Here is a 20,265-nt window from a genome sequence, read left to right on the forward strand (position 1 = left end):
ATGAGGCACGAATCTAGTCAACTGGGCTTCCATTCTTTAGCTTTTAAAAGAATGAGAAGTGGTCCCATTGAAACATATAAAATTCTTGAAGAGCTCGACATTGTAGCTACAGAGAGGGTATTTCACCTAACTCTGGAGTCTGTTTAGAGTTCACAGTCTTAAACTAAGGGATAGGCCATTTTTGGACTGAATGAGGAAAAATGTCTTCACTCAATGACTATTCCAAGTGTGGAGCTTGCAGGAAGGGGTTGGAGCACTGTGGTGTTGATGCATTTGAGGGGAGGCTGCACAAATATGAGGAAGGGAATAGAGGACTTTATGGATAAATTTAGATGAGGAAGAATGGGAGGAGGCTGCAGTGGAGAATAAACACCAGTGTGGACTGGTTGAGCTAAATGGCGTTGCGCCAAGTGCTTCATGCCCTGTGCAAATCCATGTAATACTTTTGCTGATTTCCCCTTCCACAGTAAAACTCCAATAATCTGGCACCCTCAGGACTTTGGTGCTCAGGGAGCAAATTGTTTGGATTATTGGATATCACTCTCATCACCCCCAAAATAGTTTACTTCACTTTTTAAAAAAAAATATAGTAGTCTAATAAATTTTCCAGTGAATCTGATGAGTTTAAAGGGAAATAGGACCCCACTGAGTTTCAGCTCAACACCTGGTAACACAACAGGCTCCGGCTATGCACTTGGCCTATGCAGCCAAGCCTGTGAGTAGATAATGAGGACTTAATGTGCTAATGAATGAGCTAGATGCTGAACCATTGGGATGTTCAAACAATCAGGTACTGGATTAGCAGTTTTACTGTACGTTGTCATTCTTTAAATTAAATAGCATTTTTCCCTCTTTTTTTTAAAATCCTCTTCAAGCAGGTTCTCAGGCCAAGACAGCAACTTTTTCCAGTTTCTCCTTGTGTTACTACTGACGTGAATAGAAGGGTATCAGTAAATTCCTAGGGAATGCTAAACTATCACTCGGTAATTGTCATTCCGATGCAGGCAACCCCTCGTTGTGTTAGGGTTGCTCTCCTAGAAAACGATCAGTATTGTAATTTCCCATAACGTGAAGCCGTGTCATCTGCGCATGCGTCAAGAAATGAGTTGAAGGAAAATAAACGTATTTATTTATACTTTTCTCCTGTATAAATTCCTTGAGAATGAATTTTATTTCACAAATTTTTGGGTAGCGCTTTGAATTTTGTAAGGGTGAATTTCCATTACCCAAACAGCCATAATGTGGGGGTTGCCTGTAATATGTTTTGGATTTTTACAATAGAGAAGAGTTAATTTTACAAATAATGTTTTATTTTCAGTGATGCTGTGAATTATCTTCAATGTCAGTAATAATTCATTGAATATGTTCTTGATTAAAGACCAGTATTTAATGAGTCAATTGAATAACAAACTCATTAAGTATGATTTTAGATAGCCTCTCAGATGAATGGCTGTAGTGAAGAAATAGGGGCTCTCTAACCTTGTGCTTTAACAACCTGCTGAACCTTTTTATTAATTTGGATGGATCACATCCAGTGGTTACTTTGGGAGAATAAGCAAGTTAATTGTTACAAGTACTTTTGCTTTTTGCTGTCAACACTCATACTTGAGTATGACAATGTCTATCTTGATTTTTGTATGCATTAACTTGCTTCTTTTATGTATTGTATGGCATCGTATTTGTTTCAAGTGTAGGAGTCCTTTGTTCTGGATAGGTGATCAACTTGATTCGTAGAGTTGTTAAATTTAACAACAACACTTCACTTATTGGCCCAACAGGAACTGACTGTGTCAGCTTGGAGAGCCATTACAATTCATCTTGTCACTTTTTTTTAAATGCATGGAATAACTTACTCAGCTGAAAAAAAACCAGAATAATCACTCATTTTTATTGTGTTGATCCTTAGAACAAATAATCCCAAATACTTTAATATTGTGCATCCTGTAAACTCAAATTTGAAATGTTCCTTTGATTTATTTGTCTCCCTTTTTTGCTAATTTCTATTTTACCCCAATTTTATCTCCACTCTTCCTTTTCCTTTTTCATTCTATGATAATTTATACTTGGACCATTTTTTAAAAAAATCTGTGAGCCTTAGTGTGGACAGGTTTTTCGTAGCTAATCTTAATATAGTCCACGCTAGAGTTCACAAACTTAGTTTGTTGGGTCACTGAGTAGTGATCATGGAAGGGGTTCCATCTTCTTTTGCCTCACCATTTCAGAGCCAGCAAGTTCATTTGCAGTGCTTCCCTGCCACGATGGTCAGTTATCACAACATAGCCCACTATATTTTAATTTGTATGGTTAAGCAATTCCCTGGATCGGCTTAAGGAAGTGCTTCACTTCTGTAATTCTATGATAGAAACCAGTATTTGGTATTCATTTTATTTTTTTTCTGGATCATTTTGTTTAAAGATTCCTGTTTTGTCCTAAATTATTTTTAGCAAGGTGGTCCAGTGCTGCTGGCTAAAGAGGGGTTATTAGTGGGTTGGAGGAGAGGAAGGAGCATAAACCAGTATACAGCTCTTGGTGCTGGCTGCAAAGTGGATGCCTTGTGGAAAAATGTATAAATAGGCTTGGTCATATTGTGCTATATGAAAAGATGAGTACTGAAATCCCATGCCTATGCTTGCACATGAAAATTGGCTGAACGGATGGAAAGTGTTGACAGAACTCAGCTCATTCAAGACTTGAAGGTCAAGGGGAGAAAATCAGGAAAAAAACATTCATTTTTCAGGTTTTACGTAAAATGTATTTGGAAATAGTTTCGAACTTTCATTACTCAGAGTTATAAAGCTCTTCAAGTGTTAAGCATGTGAGGTTTGTGTTTGATTACCAATCTCGTAAAGCAAACTTTTCATATGGTTTGTAATGTAATTGATGTTGTCTTGCTTTGTATATGACCATACATTTGATACTTCCATGTGTCCTTTTTCATAATACAGTCATTATGATAATCATAGTGATGATGCCCTACATAATGGCAAAATTTGAGCTAGACTGTCCTCAGCCTGTGCATTGCATTAGCCCCCAGGATGGTTCTCTGTGTCCATGCCATTTTTTTTTTAAGGCCCTGCAGATTTAATTCAGTGTGGTGTCTCTGCCACAGTTCTCCTGAAATGTTAAGTATTTCTCCACAAAATGCTACGCTGAATTGCTGAGTATTTCGAGCACTTTGTTTTTAGACATTATATGTTGGTTGTTGATGTGTAACCACATCAGACTACCCATTATATTTCACCTTGGCAGAAGCTGTTCTAGGCAGAAAATGTGTTAAATTTGTATAGTTTTGCATTAATTTTTACCAACCATTCTTTTTTTTATTGGAGATTTATAAACAAAAAAAAATTGGATTTTGTGCAGAGAGCTTTTTTTGGTATAATTACCCCAAAATTTCTTCAATACCCAGACTTTAGTAGTCTGAAATATTCCATTTTAAATCTGTTGGAAATATCTGGTGTTTCATTGACATTAATTTTAGAGCTTAGAAATGCTTCTGAACTCATGAACCCATGAACACTATCTCATTATTCCTCTTTTGCACTATTTGTTTATTTTTGTAACTTACAGCAAAACAGCAAATTTCATGACACATGTCAGTGATAGTAAACCTGATTCTGCTTGTAAATGTATATTAATGCACACAAGGTTGACATCCATCAGGGCAAAAGTTGCCCATATAACCATGGCCTTGAATTATTTTTTATGTGTATGTTCTTTTATTGCGTGGCAGTTTTAATTGCTTTAAAAATACATTTATCTGACCTTTTCCATTACAGATTCGTTACATGTACCACGGGGATCCCCTCAGATGCAACACAGGGATTTTGGGCTTTCCATTACACATAGGTAAGTGATATATTGGAAACACATTAATATTTTTTGCTTGTGTTTTTTTAAATGTTTAATGCAATGGTACTAAATCCATTTCCTACTTTATATAATCTTGAACTTCATTTACAGCCTGTTCATTTGTGTCTAACAAAGAAGGCCAAATGTAGAATATAGTGATAAAGTATGATTATCTTAATCTACACACCAAAGGAGAGCTCCTTATTGATTGTTAAACAGCTATTGAGTGAAACTAAGTTCTGCAGTATTTTTCCCCTTTCCTATTAGAAGTGCCAATAATTTAAAAAGGTATTTGAAATCAGGAGTTTACCTTCTGGAAAGATAGGTTGGGTCTTGTATTCCATCTAGTGAGTTGCAGCTTTCCTAGGATAGCACTTTGGCTACATCGTTTAGGATGCAGCTTGCAACTTTTATTGAGTAGTGACATTTATTTTGATGGAACCCATTATGATTTCTTTTATACACTTGGAGATGATGATGTAAAACTAGTACATGACCAAATTGGTGAAAATAACAGAGGACAGCAGATTGTGAACTGGATGATTTATCTATTTGAATTTCTGTATATCACATTCAAAGAAGGGAAAAATACTTGTATTAGACTAATATTGAATAGCTTTAAGCATCATGTGAATTTTATTTGCCTTTTTTTTTAACAAAATTTGTTGTTTTTGCTTTTCTTGGATACTGATGGCAATCTTGGCTCTGCTATTAATTTATATTCTATTTGGCTGTAAAGGTACCCCTTATCACTGATTGAATCATTCTTCCACTTAGCTGTAATTAATTGTGCTTCTCTTGGACTAAAAAGGCTATTGAAAATTTGTTTCCAGGTTTTCAACAAAATCCTGGCTCTCGCAGACATGTCAAGTTTGTCAAAAAAATATGATGTTTGGCGTGAAGTGCAAACACTGTAGGTAGGTCCTACTGGAGCAGTTACGCTTGTAATTGTACGAATTGGTGCCATAGGCAAGCGCAGAAATTTACCTAACAAATGATGTAACCTGGATAAACATCTATCCGTGAGACCAGCTGGTCAAACCACAAATTTAGTCCCCGGTCATTGCTTTGATTAATCTGATCTTGACTTGGGCAGCAATGTGGCAGTCAACCACAGTGTCTGCTACTGATCTACATCCAGCACTCTGAATGTAGGCCTTTGATAAAGGCTGGACCAAACCACATCTGTGACATGCTCTTAAGAACAAATACTGGTCTTTAATTGCACGTTCTCTGCGGAATATGTGATTTCTTTGGTCTTGTAAAAGGAAATGGGCAAATTTTCTGAAGATTTAATTATTCAAACCTGAATATATTCATTCCTAAAAGTGAATTCTGAGGAAACTTCCATTAGGAAAAGTTACTGTTGTTCTCTCAAACTCTATTAATATATAATCAGTCAAAAAGAAGTCTTTAAATGTCTGGAATTGAAGTGGTGCAGCTCATGTAAAGGATCAGTTTCAATACAAAAGGTAACTGCCAGGATTTATTTCAGATAAGACATCCTATAAGCATAGCAGCTTTTGGTGGTAAAATATTCATGGCAAATCCCTTGTTTCCATTCTACCTGTTGAATTGTTGTTAAGGATCAGGAAAAGTTATTGCTTACCTTAGTTTTGAAATTTGAATGCATTTTGGTTCTATATTTTGCTTTCCTCTTAGATTAAAGTGCCACAACAAATGCACGAAAGAAGCTCCTCCGTGCCGGATATCATTTCCCCAAAGTAAGATTTCAGATCATAATATAGAGTGCACAGCATTATTCCCTGTAGGACGTTTTATGGATTAGCTTTAGTACCTCTCGTAGTTGATTAGTAAAATTTACACCCCATAGCCCTTTACAGTTTCATGATCTGACCAGTTCTCATATAACAAAGAAAGCAAATCTCCTGGAACTGTTGAATCCTGTATCGTGTCAGGAGAGCTGCTATCTACCTTGTTGGAAGATGAGGTGCTTTTCCTCAAGCTTGCGTTGGGTCACAGACAGATGGGTCAGAGAATGAGTAGGATGGACAATTAAAACATCAACTGGAAGTTCGGGCAGCCCTGCAGATTGATCATAGGTGCTCCGCAAAGTGGTCACCTAATCTGCATTTGGCTTTCTCTCTGTAGAGGAGAGCACATTGTGAGCACAAATGCAATGCACTAGATTGGAAGAAGTGCAGGTGAATCACTGCTTCACTATTTGGGTCCCTGGATGGTTGAAAGGGAAGAGTTAAAAAGACACGTGTTATGTCTCCTCCAGGAACAGGGGAATGTGTCGTGAGGAAGGGAGTGGTTTGTGAAGAGGAAGGGCCAGACAGGCAAGGCACAAAGGGAATGGTCCCAGCAGAATATTGGGAAAGGAGGGGCAGGTACATCTGGTGTGGAATATTATTGGAGCTGGCATAAATTGCGAAGGATAATGCATTGAATGTGGAGGCTGGTGAGGTGGAATGTAAGGACGAGGGAACAGTATCCTTGCTCTGTCCAGGAGGAGAATGGGTGAGAGCAGAGTTGTGGGTAGCAGATGAAATGCAGTCAAGGGCTTGGTCAACCATGATTGAGGGGAAGCATGGATCAGGAAGAAGGAAGCATGGATCAGGAAGAAGGAAGCCACCTCAGAGGCACCCACATGGAAAGTCTAATCATTGGAGCATATACGATGGAGACGGAGGAACAGGTTGAATGCAATGAAGGGAGGGTAGAAGAAGATGTAGTTGAGATAGCTGGTGAGTCTGTAGGTTTGTAATTTGTAATTTATGGTCTAGTCTAAAGTAGCATTCATATGATACATGTTTTGGAGAAACTAGTAATTTGTGTTTTTCTTTGTCAACTAGTTACGAAAATACGAAGAACTGAGTCTGTACCATCTGATATAAACAATTCTGTGGACAGGCCTGGGGAGCCTCAGTTTGCTACTCTTCCAAAGGCACCACATAAAAAGGTAACACAAGCTAGCTTTGTAGATTTAACTGGTAGCTTTTTAATAAAACGTTTTAACTTTAATTATAAATGTCATCAAATGAAAATATTTTAACACATAAATAAACTAACTTAAACCATTAGGGTAAGCACAATTGGGTGGCAACTAGTGGAGTTCCTGCCTCAGCTCCAGTGAATTGAATTCAATCTTCATCTCTGTTGCTGTTTGTAGAATTTGTAAGTTCTATCTGTGAAGGTTTGCTTTCCTCTGGGTGCTCCAGCTTCCTGCCATATCCCAAAGACATGCAGATTCTCAGATTAATTGGCCCCTGTAAATTGCCCCTAGTTTGTAGGTGAGGGGTAAAATCTGGGAGGTGTTGATAGGGAATGTGAGGAGAATAAAATGGTACATAGGAGCTTGATGGTTAGCACAGACTTGGTGACTGAAGGGCCAGTTGCCATGCTGTATGAATCATGATGTTCTAACTATCGAATGCCATTCTCCCTGTTCCAACTCTTTGAAAGGGCTATCCAATTAGTTCCAAACACCTGACTTTTCTCTATAGCCTAGAAACTAAGTTATCAAGTCTGGGTAGTGTTTATTTGCATGGTGACTCTTCTTAGCATGCTGATTCTAGTTAAATAACTCCTTTCATTCTGTAATGGTAGCATATGTGCCAACAGGTAATAGGAGGATGAGAAATTATGGGACCAAAAAAGGCCAATATCCTTCATGCCAGTCCCTAAGCTTTTTAAAAAAATAAATGCCAGACCTTCAATTATTTCTCTTTGAATCTTGCTCTCGAATTTATTGATGTTCTCCACAGTCCCTTTGAGCAATTATGTATATTCATTTAACTTCATTAACACATAAATCAGAGCTTCCTTTCCCTATTTCCTCTTACATATATTTCCTTTCAATTAGATTTTTGTTGTCCATAAAATCAAATTAATGAGTACATGAGGCATGAATTTGTAGATTTTTGGTCAAAGTGTTCGTAACCATTTTGCTTAGTCCTGATATGCTGGGCATTTTGTATATGTGTGACCGGTATTTCACAGCTTTTACATGTTGCTTTGTTTCTTTTCTCTAACGGCCCCCATTAATCTATCAAGCAGATAGCTTCAACAGCTTAACACAATGTCATTCCTGGCCCCATTTTTCTCCACCATCTCTGCAACTTAAAGCTAAGTAGTTTTCTCTCTTTCCCACTTCTGATAAAGGGCTTTCAATCTGAAGCACCAACGTGTTTCTCTTTCCAAAGATGCTGCCTGATCTGCTGAGTGTTTCCCACATCTTCTGGTTTTTTAAGTTTCTAGCGTCTGCAGTTTTTTGTTTTTCCTGACATTTATCAAATTTCCAATACTTTGAAGAAGTAAGCATGCATAAATTTTACACACAGACCCTAAAATGAGACCCTGAAGGATTTTAAATGTTCTCGTGAATTATGAAAGCATTGAAGTGATACCTTTTCTGAACAGCTAAATAATTAACCCTTGTATTCTACATTAAATTGTAGCCACAGATTTGCAGCAACCCACAAAAAACATTAATGAGAGATCTTGGAAATTCAGGAAACATAAGCATGAAATAAAATTTGAGGTTATATTATATTGTTGCTCATTGTATTGCAAATTAATAAATGGACAAATGATCAAATTTTAATGACTTTTCTCCCTCCAAAGGATCATGCACCAGTGCCTTTAGATTCCAGCAGCAATCCCTCTTCAACAACCTCTTCAACTCCATCTTCTCCAGCACCTTTTCAGTCTTCCAATCCTCCCAGTGCAACTCCGCCCTCAAATCCTTCACCGAAAGGCCATAGAGATAGATTCAAATTTCCAGGTAAGTACATAAGATAAAAGGGTATGGATGGAAAGCCTTGTATTGGAAACTTATACGCAGACCTGTGTTGGATAGGAAACCAGTTCCATTGTGAAATTGTAAAGTTCAAATTGCATTATTTCATAATATGTAAAGATTTTTATGTTCTCTAAAAAATAATGTTGTTACTCTTTCCTCCCTCACCCATGATCTCTGCTAGCATCCCCTCTCAACCCTTATTAATAAACAACAAACCAATCTTTTTTTTCAATGAACGAGGGTGATGTGTGCTCTAGGATTACCTCGTGTTATTGCCCAACAAGAAATTGCACTGAATGGTAGAAGGTTTACAACATAGAAGGAGGCCATTCAGCCCACATGTTTGTGCTCCTCAAAGAGTTACACAGCCCAATCCCATCCTTCACCAATGGTCCATAGCCTTACAGATCACAGTTCTTCAGGTATGGATCCGTGTATTTTTTATGTTGTTAAGGTTTTTCCCTCTAACATCTTTTCAGGAACTAAGTCCCAGACCTCTAGCACTCTGTGGGTAGAGAAAGACATCCTCATGTGCCCTTAAAAGTTATGCTACCTGTTTTTTTAAACACAGTTGCTAAGGGAAGTAGATCCTTCCTATTTACTCTATTTGCATCTCAATTATATTTCCCCTTTATTCTAAAGAAACAAATCCAAGTTTGTCCATCTTTTCTCATAGGTACAATTTTCCAGTCACAGAACCATCTTTGTAAATTTTCTTTGCAACCCCAGAGTGCAGTCGCATTCTTCCTGTAATGTGATGGCCAGAACTTTATGCAATATTTGAACTATGGCCTAACTACTGTTGTATATAGTTCCAGTTTAATCTCACTGCTCTTGTATGCTTTGGCTATTAAAGGATGGAATCCCATGTGTCTTTTTAACCACATTATTGGCCTTCTGGCATCTTTTAACAATTTGTGCACACATTCTCCTAGATCCCTCCACAACACAAGTTCCTACCATTTATTGTGTATTCCCTTCCCTTCCCTTGCACCTCCCAAATACATTATGTATATGGACCAAATTCCATTTGCCATTTTCTGCCCAGCTGACCAGACCACTATCTTCCTGCAATCTTGAGCTTTCCTCCTCACTGTCAACTGTGTAGTCAATTTCTGTATCATCTGACAACTACTATATAATTCCTCCTACATTTTGGTCTTGGTCTCTACTGTGCATGATATGCAAATGATTGAATACCAAGGCCTTTGGAATATCTGATAGCAGTATTCTAGTCACAAAAACATCAAAACACCCTTCCCTCATTACCCTTCCTTTCACTGAGACTGTTTTGGACCCAATTTGCCAATTTCCTTATGGGTTTTTACTTCGGCCTGCCAGGTGGGATCTTGTTAATGCCTTGCTGAAATCCATGTAGCCTATATAAAACACTAGGCCTCATTGATCCTCCTCGTACCTCAAGAAATTGATCATATTAAGTCCTAAAGGACTTTCCCTTAAATCCTTGCTGATTGTCGCAGGTTAATGTGTGCCTTTCCAAATGAACACTTGTACTATCCTTTAGAATATGTTCTAATAATTGGCCTACCGCAAAATTAAACTAACTGGCCGCCTATTATTTGATATGTCCACACCTCCCTTCTGAAACAACAGCACATTAGCAGTTCTCTGATATTCTGGCACCATTCCAGCAGCCAGAGAAGATTGGAAAAATGTAATCAAAGCTTCTGCTGTTTCCTCTTTTTTGTGTTTCTTTTAACGGCCTTTGCTATATTTTATGCAGTCTGGTATTTTATCCATTTTTAAACATGATAAACCCCTGAATAATTTGTCTTTTTCTGTTTATCCCACCTAATTTTCCAACTTGTTTGTCTTAGCTTAAGAATTGGCATCAAACCACCTTTGTGGAAACAATCAAGTTATTCTTCAAAATCTTGCCCACAAACAGGTTACCCTTTTAGTCCCTAATATGTCCTACTTCTTCCTTTGTTTTCCTCTTGCTCTTTGTATGCCAATGAAACTTACTTGGATTTTACATACCAATACTTTTTCCTGCCCTTTCTTTGCTTTCAAGTATTTTAATTTTGCTCCTACACTTCCTGCTCTCTTCCAGACTTTCTGATGTACTAAACTCTCGGTATCAGACGTGTGTCCATTTTGCCTTATCGTTCCCTTTTGTGAAAACCTGAACCCCTTAAATCTCCTCTTTAAATGTCTCCCGTTGTTCTCTCTGTCATTGTCTTTCTTCATTTTTCCTTTCCATTTCCTTAAATCCTTGCCTAAATGCACAAAAGAAAAAGTAGTTTTTTCACCACTTGGGTTTTCAAAGTGTGGTATGCCTGAGAATTAATGAAATGTTCCTGTTAAGGGGGACTAAGATTCATGTTAGGGCCTTCCAAATAGAAGTAATGGTGTATTGCAGTAGTTATCAGTTCCCATTGTTTTGTAGTACTTTTTGATTTTTGCCATCGCAACTTGGCAAAATGTACTCTTGCAACAAAATATGTTTAAACAATGCAAGCATATGCATCCTCTTTCAAGAATAATTTAGCTGTCCTTAACTGGATTTCCCTCCCCAAGAAAGTAGCATTGAACGTATCACAGAGGTAAAAATATGCAAATATTTGAAAACTCATATGAAAAATAATTAATTTTGGCGAGGAAAGTAAGGTCTTGCCAAATCCTATTGATAATTATATAGGAATATTGGATTGATTAGAGGCATATTGTTTTGGTAGTATGTTAAATTTCTGCCTGTCACTTTCTGTTGTTTCTCAGTAGGGCAGAATATTTTGTACTGTTCAAACAAAAGATTCTCTTTCTGGAGATCAGTAAAAATGTACATTAGCTCCATTTAATAACAATGGTATTTGCTGAGTACTGTCCTATAATTTCTTTACTGATTCGTTATCTATTCTTCTGCCTGTGTGGTCTTTTCCCCAAGCTGCGTACTACTTTCATCATAGACAACAGTTTATCTTCCCAGGTGAGTAGAAAACCTAGTCTTCAAATGTTCCTTTCTTCATCTTTTTCAGCTATACACCTGTTTCTTGAGGAAAAATGACTCATAATACATTACTACTCTGTGTAGAGACTTTAAGAACTCAATTATTTTTACTTGGCCGTTTTACTGGGTTAGTTTTTATAGAATTGTACCATCAGGTTAAATGACTGTTAATTATAACTTCTTGTTATCTAGATGTTCCTAGCCCTTCGTTGCATGTCACTTCACAGCCTGACAGCTCTGAAGACACTAAGTAAGTATTTATTTTATCTTTATTTCCATACAGTACTGTATGTAAATTTAGCATTTTATACCACAGGATCAGTTCATCTCCTTCTAGGCCATGTTTCCTGCATCAATGATGTATGTATGAGCCGAAAATAACCACGATAGTGACTCACCCATGATCTTTAGTGACAGATAATGGTTGAAAAATGCCTGAGACTTGGGAGTAGATTTAGTTTTCCCAATGTCTTCACTGCTGAATGTTAGATCATGAAGTTATAAGGTAGGGGTGGTCAATGGGGAGACAGCATTGAGGTGCTTTCTTGAAAGGCAGGAAAGGCATGAAAAAAGGCACATCTGAAAATTTTCTATTGAATGGTATTGTGTTTTTTTTAAGGAAATAAAACTGCACAACATAATAGCATTCTCATTATCTGTCTAATTATTTTTGAAGTGACTAGAGTTCCAGTTAACATTGCTGTATTTGTATTTTTTATTTCCTTTCTCCCTGCTCCATTCACTGTTACTTCCTGTTGTCATAATGGAGGCATTGTACGTAAAGCTCTCCAGCCAGTGCCTGGTTCTTTGTAACAATTGCTTTGTTAAATTGGTTTTTCTAATTTAATTTTGCTCTAGTTATTCGCATTGGTTAGATAGTATCAGTGACATTGATAGTATTCAACAAAATCAAAATATGCTGTCAGTTTGAGGTGCAACTGTTTGTATGGGTTTGTATTCTATATGATTTTGGAATTCTGTTTTTTTTTACAGTTTTATTGCACAGGTTTATTTCATTGTATTGAGTTTGAGGCTTTTGTTTTAAGGGGTACAATTTGTTTTGGCTTTATTGTTGAGAATCCAGCAGCGTCCACCATGATTTACTTGTAGCCAGTGAAGCATGATGGTGCTCCACTCTGCTCCTTTTGACACTAGACATGGGTGTTATTGCCATAGGAAAAACAACTAAAGTATCAGACTAATTTTGCCATAGAGATGTGTTGATGAATGAGTCAGTCATTTTAAAATATTCACAATTTCTTTATGTTGCCATTGCTGAATACTTCTAATAACATGATAAACAGGATGCTGAAGGTATGGTTCAGAAGTGGGCAGAGAAATTCATTTTATTTCAATGTAACATTGTTGAAAATTCAAAATCCACATTTGTCAGGGAAATTACCTTTTGCTGTCCCTGGAGCGATCATAATTGTTACTTGCTGCACAACCGTATTTTCATTGCATGTTGTTGGACTAGGACCTCGCTAAGTCCCATCCTTGCGTTCTCTCCTTCCCTCCCTTGCCCCCCAAACCATACCAATCCCACCCCACTGATCATGAACCCTTCTCTCCCAACCCCATCTAGCCAATTTGGACCAAGCTCTGATGCCCTGAACAATTTTTTAAACCCTGCCTTGATCATGATTTTGGACATAGGGCCTCAGATGCTACTGCAGTTTGTGGGCCTATGACCAAAGCTGTTGTTGTTGTGTAGAGCAGCAACAACAGAACTTGTCGATGTTGGAACTATTGTCCTGAACGCATCCTTGCATTAGTGACATGCCACTGACAACTGGTGGAGATTATACTTAGCTTTATTGTGAAGGCAGGTATAAGCACCAACACTTGCACAGTATACTAACTGCAAGATGCGAGGTGATCAGTCTCAGAGAGACTTGTGACTTCCCTTTGTTCTCAGAGTCACAGACTAATACCTCTCCTTGCAAGTGTTGGTCCTAAGATACCTGCAATCCCAGATTTCCATGCTTTTATAGGGTTCAGTAAGGAGTTTAAAATCCTGTTTCCAAGACCCATCTCCCTCCTATTCTTTTTGACCTCCAATGAGAAGGTACCACATCAATAGTCCAGTCTGTCCCATTTGGATATCTTCATTTCATTGCAGATGGACTGTTGGTTGCCACAGCATCGCTTCCATTTTCCACTTCAATGTGTAGCATCCTAGTTATTGGTACTAAGCCAGTCAGGTTCAGAGGAGCATGGAATTGATTGCTCTTGATGGTTCATACAAAGATCTCGCTCTCCATGTGGGTCTCGTGACTGAGCCACATCCCTTGGGTGTCCTCCTCCGTCTTAACCTAGATCTCTAGCTCTGTCTTGTTAACATAGTAACAGCCAGCTCTTCTGCTTGCTGTTGAGGCCCTAAATGCCACAATAGATGTCTTAGAGTGGACCTATTGTTCCTTAACACACTACAACCATTTCCCAATTTATTAGACCAATGAGACCTTGGGTCTTAGTAAAGCAAGATTATTTCCCAATTTATGGCTGCTGCTTAGTGAAATCGGGAGAATGTCACATTGGAGTATTAACCCTTGTCTCATGGAAGTCTGGTCCTAGCCTGTAGTTAGGTTTATTTCATGGAATCGCAATTGTCACCAATGGCTTCTCAACCCATCCTGATTCAGAATCGTGTGATCAATCAATCCTGGAGATTCATTCCTTTTATTAATTGATTACCAATTTATTTGTTTATGCTTTCTTGACATGCTCAAACAACTTCACAGACCATTAACCACACTTCCAAATGGCAAACTCCAAATGTTTAAGGCTGTACATGTTGTCTGTTCTTCTGTGATGGGTGACTTAATCCTCTGGCAGCCACAGGAATGCGACAATTTCTGGGTCATAGATTTTACACCAACAACATTCACCTTCAAAACATCTGATTAGAATTAATTTTGCTACTCTTGGCCATTTAGTTTCTCATTTGGATATAATAATACTTTCTTGCTTTTGCAGTACTGTAGAGGAAACTGAACCGGAAGCTGTTGAAGATCTAGATGCAGAGGTATGTTGACATTAAATGAACTGGACTGTGTAGGTTATGCAGCAACTGTGGACAGAGAAACTCAGTGAACATTGGGCAATCAACCTGTTTCTCTCCTCCCAAGTGGTGTCTGATCTGCTAAGTATTTCCTGGATCCAAAGTATATTTTTTTGTGCTATTGTTGCATACTATAGTGAAGTTTTGTCATGCAAATCTCCAGATTTGTTTTTGAAGTTAGCGTATCTATGCACCTGCACTTCAGAATGAAGCTTAGACCCACATTAGGTATAAATACTATTTTTTGGACCAGATTCATTTTCTCCAGTCAGAAACACAAATTGTCTGTGTAATGTTGGCTGCCAAAAATTGCACATACTTCATCTAGGCATTTTGAGGGTTTGTGGAAGATTAATTAAAATAACTAATTCGATACAGATTTGAAATGGCTGGAAATAATGAACAATTGAACATTAAGCTCCTTAAAATATCCATAACCAATAAATGCTTGCATTACGCACATTGCATTTTCCCTTTCTAAGTTCCTGCAATCACACAACTCTTGATTATTCCCTCCTTTCACTGTCTTCACTTCCACCATAAGATTGGCAGCAACTCCTTCAGGAAGCCGACAGGATTCTCTCACATACCCCTCCAGAGCTTTCTCATGGGTCACTGGGTCAGATTCTCAGTGCTAAATCAGAATCCCACTCTATAGATTTGAGCGTAGATATCAAGGCTGATCCTCCGTGCAGTATTGAGAAAATGGTGTGCTTGTTAAAATTTTAAGTGAGAAATTTCCATCAGGAGGCAGTGCCTCAGTATGTTAGTTCCTGCTACTTTGGTGGGATGAAAGATTAATGTTAAGAATTTTGCTTCCCATGCATTCTGGTCTGTATATAGTTTAGGAAGAGCAATGGTACTGAAACTACTTCTCAAGTTGACAGAAAATAAATTGCCCGAGGGCAAATCTTGGGCTGGTTTGAGTCTGAGGTCAGAGGAAGCATTGGATCAAAATACTGCTAGGTACAATTGATATGAGTGAGTGGGGTTGTGGTGAGAGGTTGGTGAAAATCGAACTAAAAATGATTGATTAAAAACACATCAAAGTTTCACTTGCACAATTGCATTCCCATTTTTCTATTTCCTTTCAGAATGAAGATCGAGCACTTGAAGATGAGGAGGCTAATAAGTCAGAATTGGAGTACGAGACTGATGAGGTGGATGATTTGCCAAGTTCTAGGCCCTATTGGAAAGGGCCAATTTTTCGGAAGGCCAGTCAGACAAGTGTGTTCTTACAAGAATGGGACATCCCTTTTGATGAATTGGAAGTTGGAGACTTGATTGGCCAAGGGAGATGGGGCAAAGTTCACAGAGGACGCTGGCATGGAGAAGTCGCAATTAGGTTGTTAGAGATTGATGGAAATAATCAGGATCACCTAAAATTGTTCAAAAAAGAAGTGATGACTTATCGTCAAACAAGGCATGAAAATGTGGTACTTTTCATGGGAGCTTGTATGCACCCCCCTCATTTAGCCATTATTACAAGGTAGGTAAAATATCAGTGCTCCTTTTATATCCTGGTATCATAACCCCTGTTTTATTTATGTGTCCAGAAGTATTTGCTCCACAGTTGAGTTTGTGCAAAACAGCAGTTATTTTCTTCTTCCCTAAAAAGTAGTAATTATTTAAACACTATTTTTAAAAAACAATGTAATTGAAGTTCTGCAGCAATACACAAAGTGCTGGAGGAACTCTGCAGGTCAGGCAGCATCCATGGACGGAAGTAAACAAACAGTTGATGTTTCGGGCTGAGACCCTTCATCAGTACACCTTTTGTGTACTGCTCTAGATACATCCAGCATCTGCAGAATTTCTTGTGTCTCAATTGAAGTTTTGCATTGTGGTACGTTGGTGCAATATGGTTGCATTACGCTGGTCCTACCTTAATGCAAAATGTTCATTACCAGACAAATGGAGATTTGGCAGAAGGCAAGAAATTCCACAGGTTCTTCATCAAATCCTGCTTTGTGATGTCCTACCAGTCAGCCACAGATATCAGCAGAAACACTTGGCACTTTGCACATGCTGCTTCCTTTCTGTCAAAATGCATTGGCAGACAAATCTCTGCAGTTAGCCTGTTTTCATCTACCTTCTCTTGTTTGCTCATTGAAAAGTCTAAAAGTTAATCAGAGCAGAAGGTTGTTGCTTGGCTAAACATGCTATTCTCATTCACAATTTCTATTCTGGTTTGCTTACCCCAAAAGCCTAATTCTAAACATTAAATGTTGTCAGATATTTTCAGCATGTGACCAAATGTATTTTTTCCAGTTTCTGTAAAGGACGAACACTCTTCTCATTTGTAAGAGATTCCAAAACCACATTGGATATTAACAAGACAAGGCTAATTGCACAGGAAATTATAAAAGTAAGTTTATATAAGGAGGTTTCAGTATAAATTTCTTTTTTTTTACTATTTCTTAATTTAAAAATATATTGTCTACAGTTTCAAAACTACAAACAATCTTAACTTCCAAAAGCAGGTGATTTGGTGAATTGTTTTAAATTAATAACAAAAAAATAATCTGGAACAAGAATCAAACCTGGCTACTTTCAGTTTTAATAGACTGAAGACAAAAGAAGATGTGACCCCAATTCATTTGTGCAATGCGGATTGGTCAATTAAACATTATGATGTTCGACAATCATTCTATTTTTAAGCAAAGGCAGGTGGGTTTCCCAGGCCTTGGGAGCCAAGCTACTGAAGGTGGGCAAGAAAAGATGGGGTAAGCTCCTTTACAAACTGCCACTGGGCTATAGGGAATTGAAGTGTTTCTTTCAGGCCCTGATAAGCTTACCGATTCTGCAAAACAAAACAGTCAACTCTGATTTGCCTCATTTCCCATACACCACAATACTGACATGACCTCTTTTCATCCCTCCAATTGCCAAGTGCAGGTACACCCCCATATCTTGTGAAACAGGTGCCTATGGATGGAAACTTCAGCCAAAGAAGTCCTGCGCTTAAACTCTGAGGAATGTTAGGGAAACCCTGTTTTTTCTATCACATAACAACCCCCCCTCCCCCACCCAATAGAACTTGCATTCAGTATTTCAAAAGGAATTAAATCTTCTTTCCTTTGAAAGATTGTCATTGTTAGTGCTTTGTGCTTAAAAGGAGTGCCTTCTTGTTCATTACTTATCAAATAACCAATTTATAATGAACTTTCACCAAATGACTATGTTTTCAATTCTACTAAAATAGAAGGGGTATGAATTCTGTTCTAGAATAGTGTAGTGGTGTCATGCCATATGTTTGTAACTTCTTTTCCTGTGCCTTGATATTCAACAGCCTCTGTCTCGGTTGTTGTGTACCCACAACCATTGAGTCCAAACGACCCTTCGAAGTAAAGAATTCCAAAACTTTGAATAAAAACCTCTCCTAATCTCATTCCTAAATGGCCGATCCCTTTTTCAGAGACGCTGATCCCTTTTTCAGAGACTCTGATCTATAATTCTGGTCTCTTCAGCTGGGGATGTGAGCCTCTTCCAGTTTGTCAATAAGATGCCACAGAAAATGAGTTGAGGCCAGTGGCAGATCATCCATGGTTATAATGCATGGCATGGCAAGCTTGAGGGGCCAAGTGGCTGATTCCTGCTCCTATTTTCTCGTGTTCTCTCTTATACCTTAATACAAGATGTTTTTTTTAATCCAGGGAAAAAAATTCAAATTCTGCAAACTACTTTGAAAAGTTTTATATTATAGAGGTCTCCAGTTAATTTCTTCATGAATGTCACTATTGATTGTATTTCCTCTGCTCCTCATAGCTGGAGGACTGAACTGCATGTACCAATTTTTCATTTCACAGGCATTCTTGATGTTTTGCATTGTAATATGTTAATTCCCTTTGCCTTGTTTTTATTGTACTTGTGCAGCTAATTATTACCCTTAAATTTGTTTTCCACACTTCACGGTTGCCATTGTTTTATTCTAGGGGATGGGATACCTTCATGCAAGGGGGATTGTGCATAAGGATTTGAAATCAAAGAATATCTTTTATGACAATGGAAAAGTTGTTATCACAGACTTTGGGCTCTTTGGTATATCTGGTGTGGTGCAAGAGGACAGGTAAGACATGAATGCACCCACTTGGGCAATCAGTACTAATTGTGAAAAGAACTGTATTACTCGAAAACCTTGTCTCCTGTTTTTTCCCTCCTTCCCCTCTGTTTGTTGGCTCCTCATGGAAATATCATTCTACAGGAACTGGTTGTTCTCCATGTTGTTAATGTGTGGCTGTGAGGTGTCATAGAAACATAGAAATTATGAGCAGGGGTAGGTCATTTGGTGTTTTGAGCTCACTCTGCCATTTACTGTGATCATGGCTGGTCATCCAGATTTATTACCCAGTTCCTGCTTTCTTCCTTAATCCCCTTAACTACTCATAGGATATCTAGCTCCCTCTTGAATATAGTTAATTATTTGACCTGTGGTAGAGAAATCCACTGGTTCACCATTCCTTGGCTGAAGATATTTTTCCTCCTCTCAATCCTGAATAGTTTATCCATTATCCCTGGGCTGTGACCCTTGGTTCTGGAATTGCCCACCATCTAATCTGTTCAATCCCATAGGATTTTATCTGTTTCAATAAGGTCCACTCTTCTAATCTCTAGCAATTTATGTGCCCAGTCAACGCAATGTCTCTTTGTACGTCAGTCTTGCCAAACCAGGAATCAGTCCGGTGAACCTTCACTGCACTCCCTCCATGGCAAGAACGTTCTTCCTTGGATAAAGATATCAAAGACTGCCCACAATATTCAACCTGTATTCTCAACAAGGGCCTGTATAATTGCAGTAAGACACCCCTACTCCTTTACTCTGAATCAAGTGTGTGCTGTTTCTCTCGTGAGTTTGATTCTCTCCACTTGTAACTTTGTGTATGGCATCCAGAGGAGTGGATAGATTAGTCAAAAGATAAATAGTCGATCTATCAATAGCTAAATAGTCGATAGAGTTGATTTGGAGCATTAAACTTGCATCATTTCCCAAACAGGGATGTTGCAACAATTTGAGAGACTCTCCCATGAGTAAAGTGTCTGATTCAACTGGAAAGAAAATTGTTGAGCCATCAGAGAACCAAGTGACAGAGAATGAGCAGGAGGCACCTTAAAGAGTTAGACAGTTTAAAAATTGGTATGCAAATATATAATCAGATAAAATGTTGAAAAGTTGTAGTTAATAAAGAGTGCACCTATTATTTTTTTGATTAAACACAATTTAACACCCAAATTTTATTCTAAACTGAAGAGAGAGCCTTTCTTTGTTGTGATTAGCCAGTTCCCTCTACATCAGTTGACTATGAATCACAGCCACGTGATGGACACATGGTAATATCCTGCTTGTGAACAAAGGCAGTAACATTCCTGAACTGAGCTTTTAAATACTGCGGGGTTAGCATGTATTAATGTCTTATCTCTCATTGTTCTTTCTAAATATAGATACATCTCATTGCATTGAGGGGTTTCATAAGAAGTACCCCACAGTAAATTCTGCTGATTTGTCGCACAAATATACATTTTTTGGTTTCCTGCTATGATGCAGTTGTATGTTAATCAGAAAACTTTTTGATTCTGGGGATATAGAGAATCATGTGACTTGGTATTGAATCTGAC

General features: G+C 38.1%; 1 protein-coding gene across 11 annotated transcripts in view; it reads left to right on the plus strand.

Annotated features, from left to right (window-relative positions):
* LOC127581165 (kinase suppressor of Ras 1-like) overlaps window positions 1-20,265 on the plus strand; it is a 159,173-nt gene that overhangs the window by 124,575 nt on the left and 14,333 nt on the right. For 10 of the 11 annotated variants that reach the window (XM_052035229.1, XM_052035230.1, XM_052035223.1 and 7 more), the window contains 11 exons: window positions 3,780-3,849; window positions 4,686-4,769; window positions 5,515-5,576; window positions 6,672-6,778; window positions 8,443-8,602; window positions 11,526-11,567; window positions 11,781-11,838; window positions 14,568-14,616; window positions 15,747-16,141; window positions 16,924-17,020; window positions 18,588-18,721. In XM_052035229.1, coding sequence (XP_051891189.1) covers window positions 3,780-3,849; window positions 4,686-4,769; window positions 5,515-5,576; window positions 6,672-6,778; window positions 8,443-8,602; window positions 11,526-11,567; window positions 11,781-11,838; window positions 14,568-14,616; window positions 15,747-16,141; window positions 16,924-17,020; window positions 18,588-18,721 — 1,258 coding nt within the window. The remainder of the gene's footprint in view (window positions 1-3,779; window positions 3,850-4,685; window positions 4,770-5,514; window positions 5,577-6,671; window positions 6,779-8,442; window positions 8,603-11,525; window positions 11,568-11,780; window positions 11,839-14,567; window positions 14,617-15,746; window positions 16,142-16,923; window positions 17,021-18,587; window positions 18,722-20,265) is intronic. The other variant, XM_052035227.1, reaches the window with a different exon arrangement.

Source organism: Pristis pectinata, chromosome 21 (genome assembly GCF_009764475.1).
Source record: "Pristis pectinata isolate sPriPec2 chromosome 21, sPriPec2.1.pri, whole genome shotgun sequence".
In the NCBI taxonomy this organism is placed as follows: Eukaryota; Metazoa; Chordata; class Chondrichthyes; order Rhinopristiformes; family Pristidae; genus Pristis; species Pristis pectinata.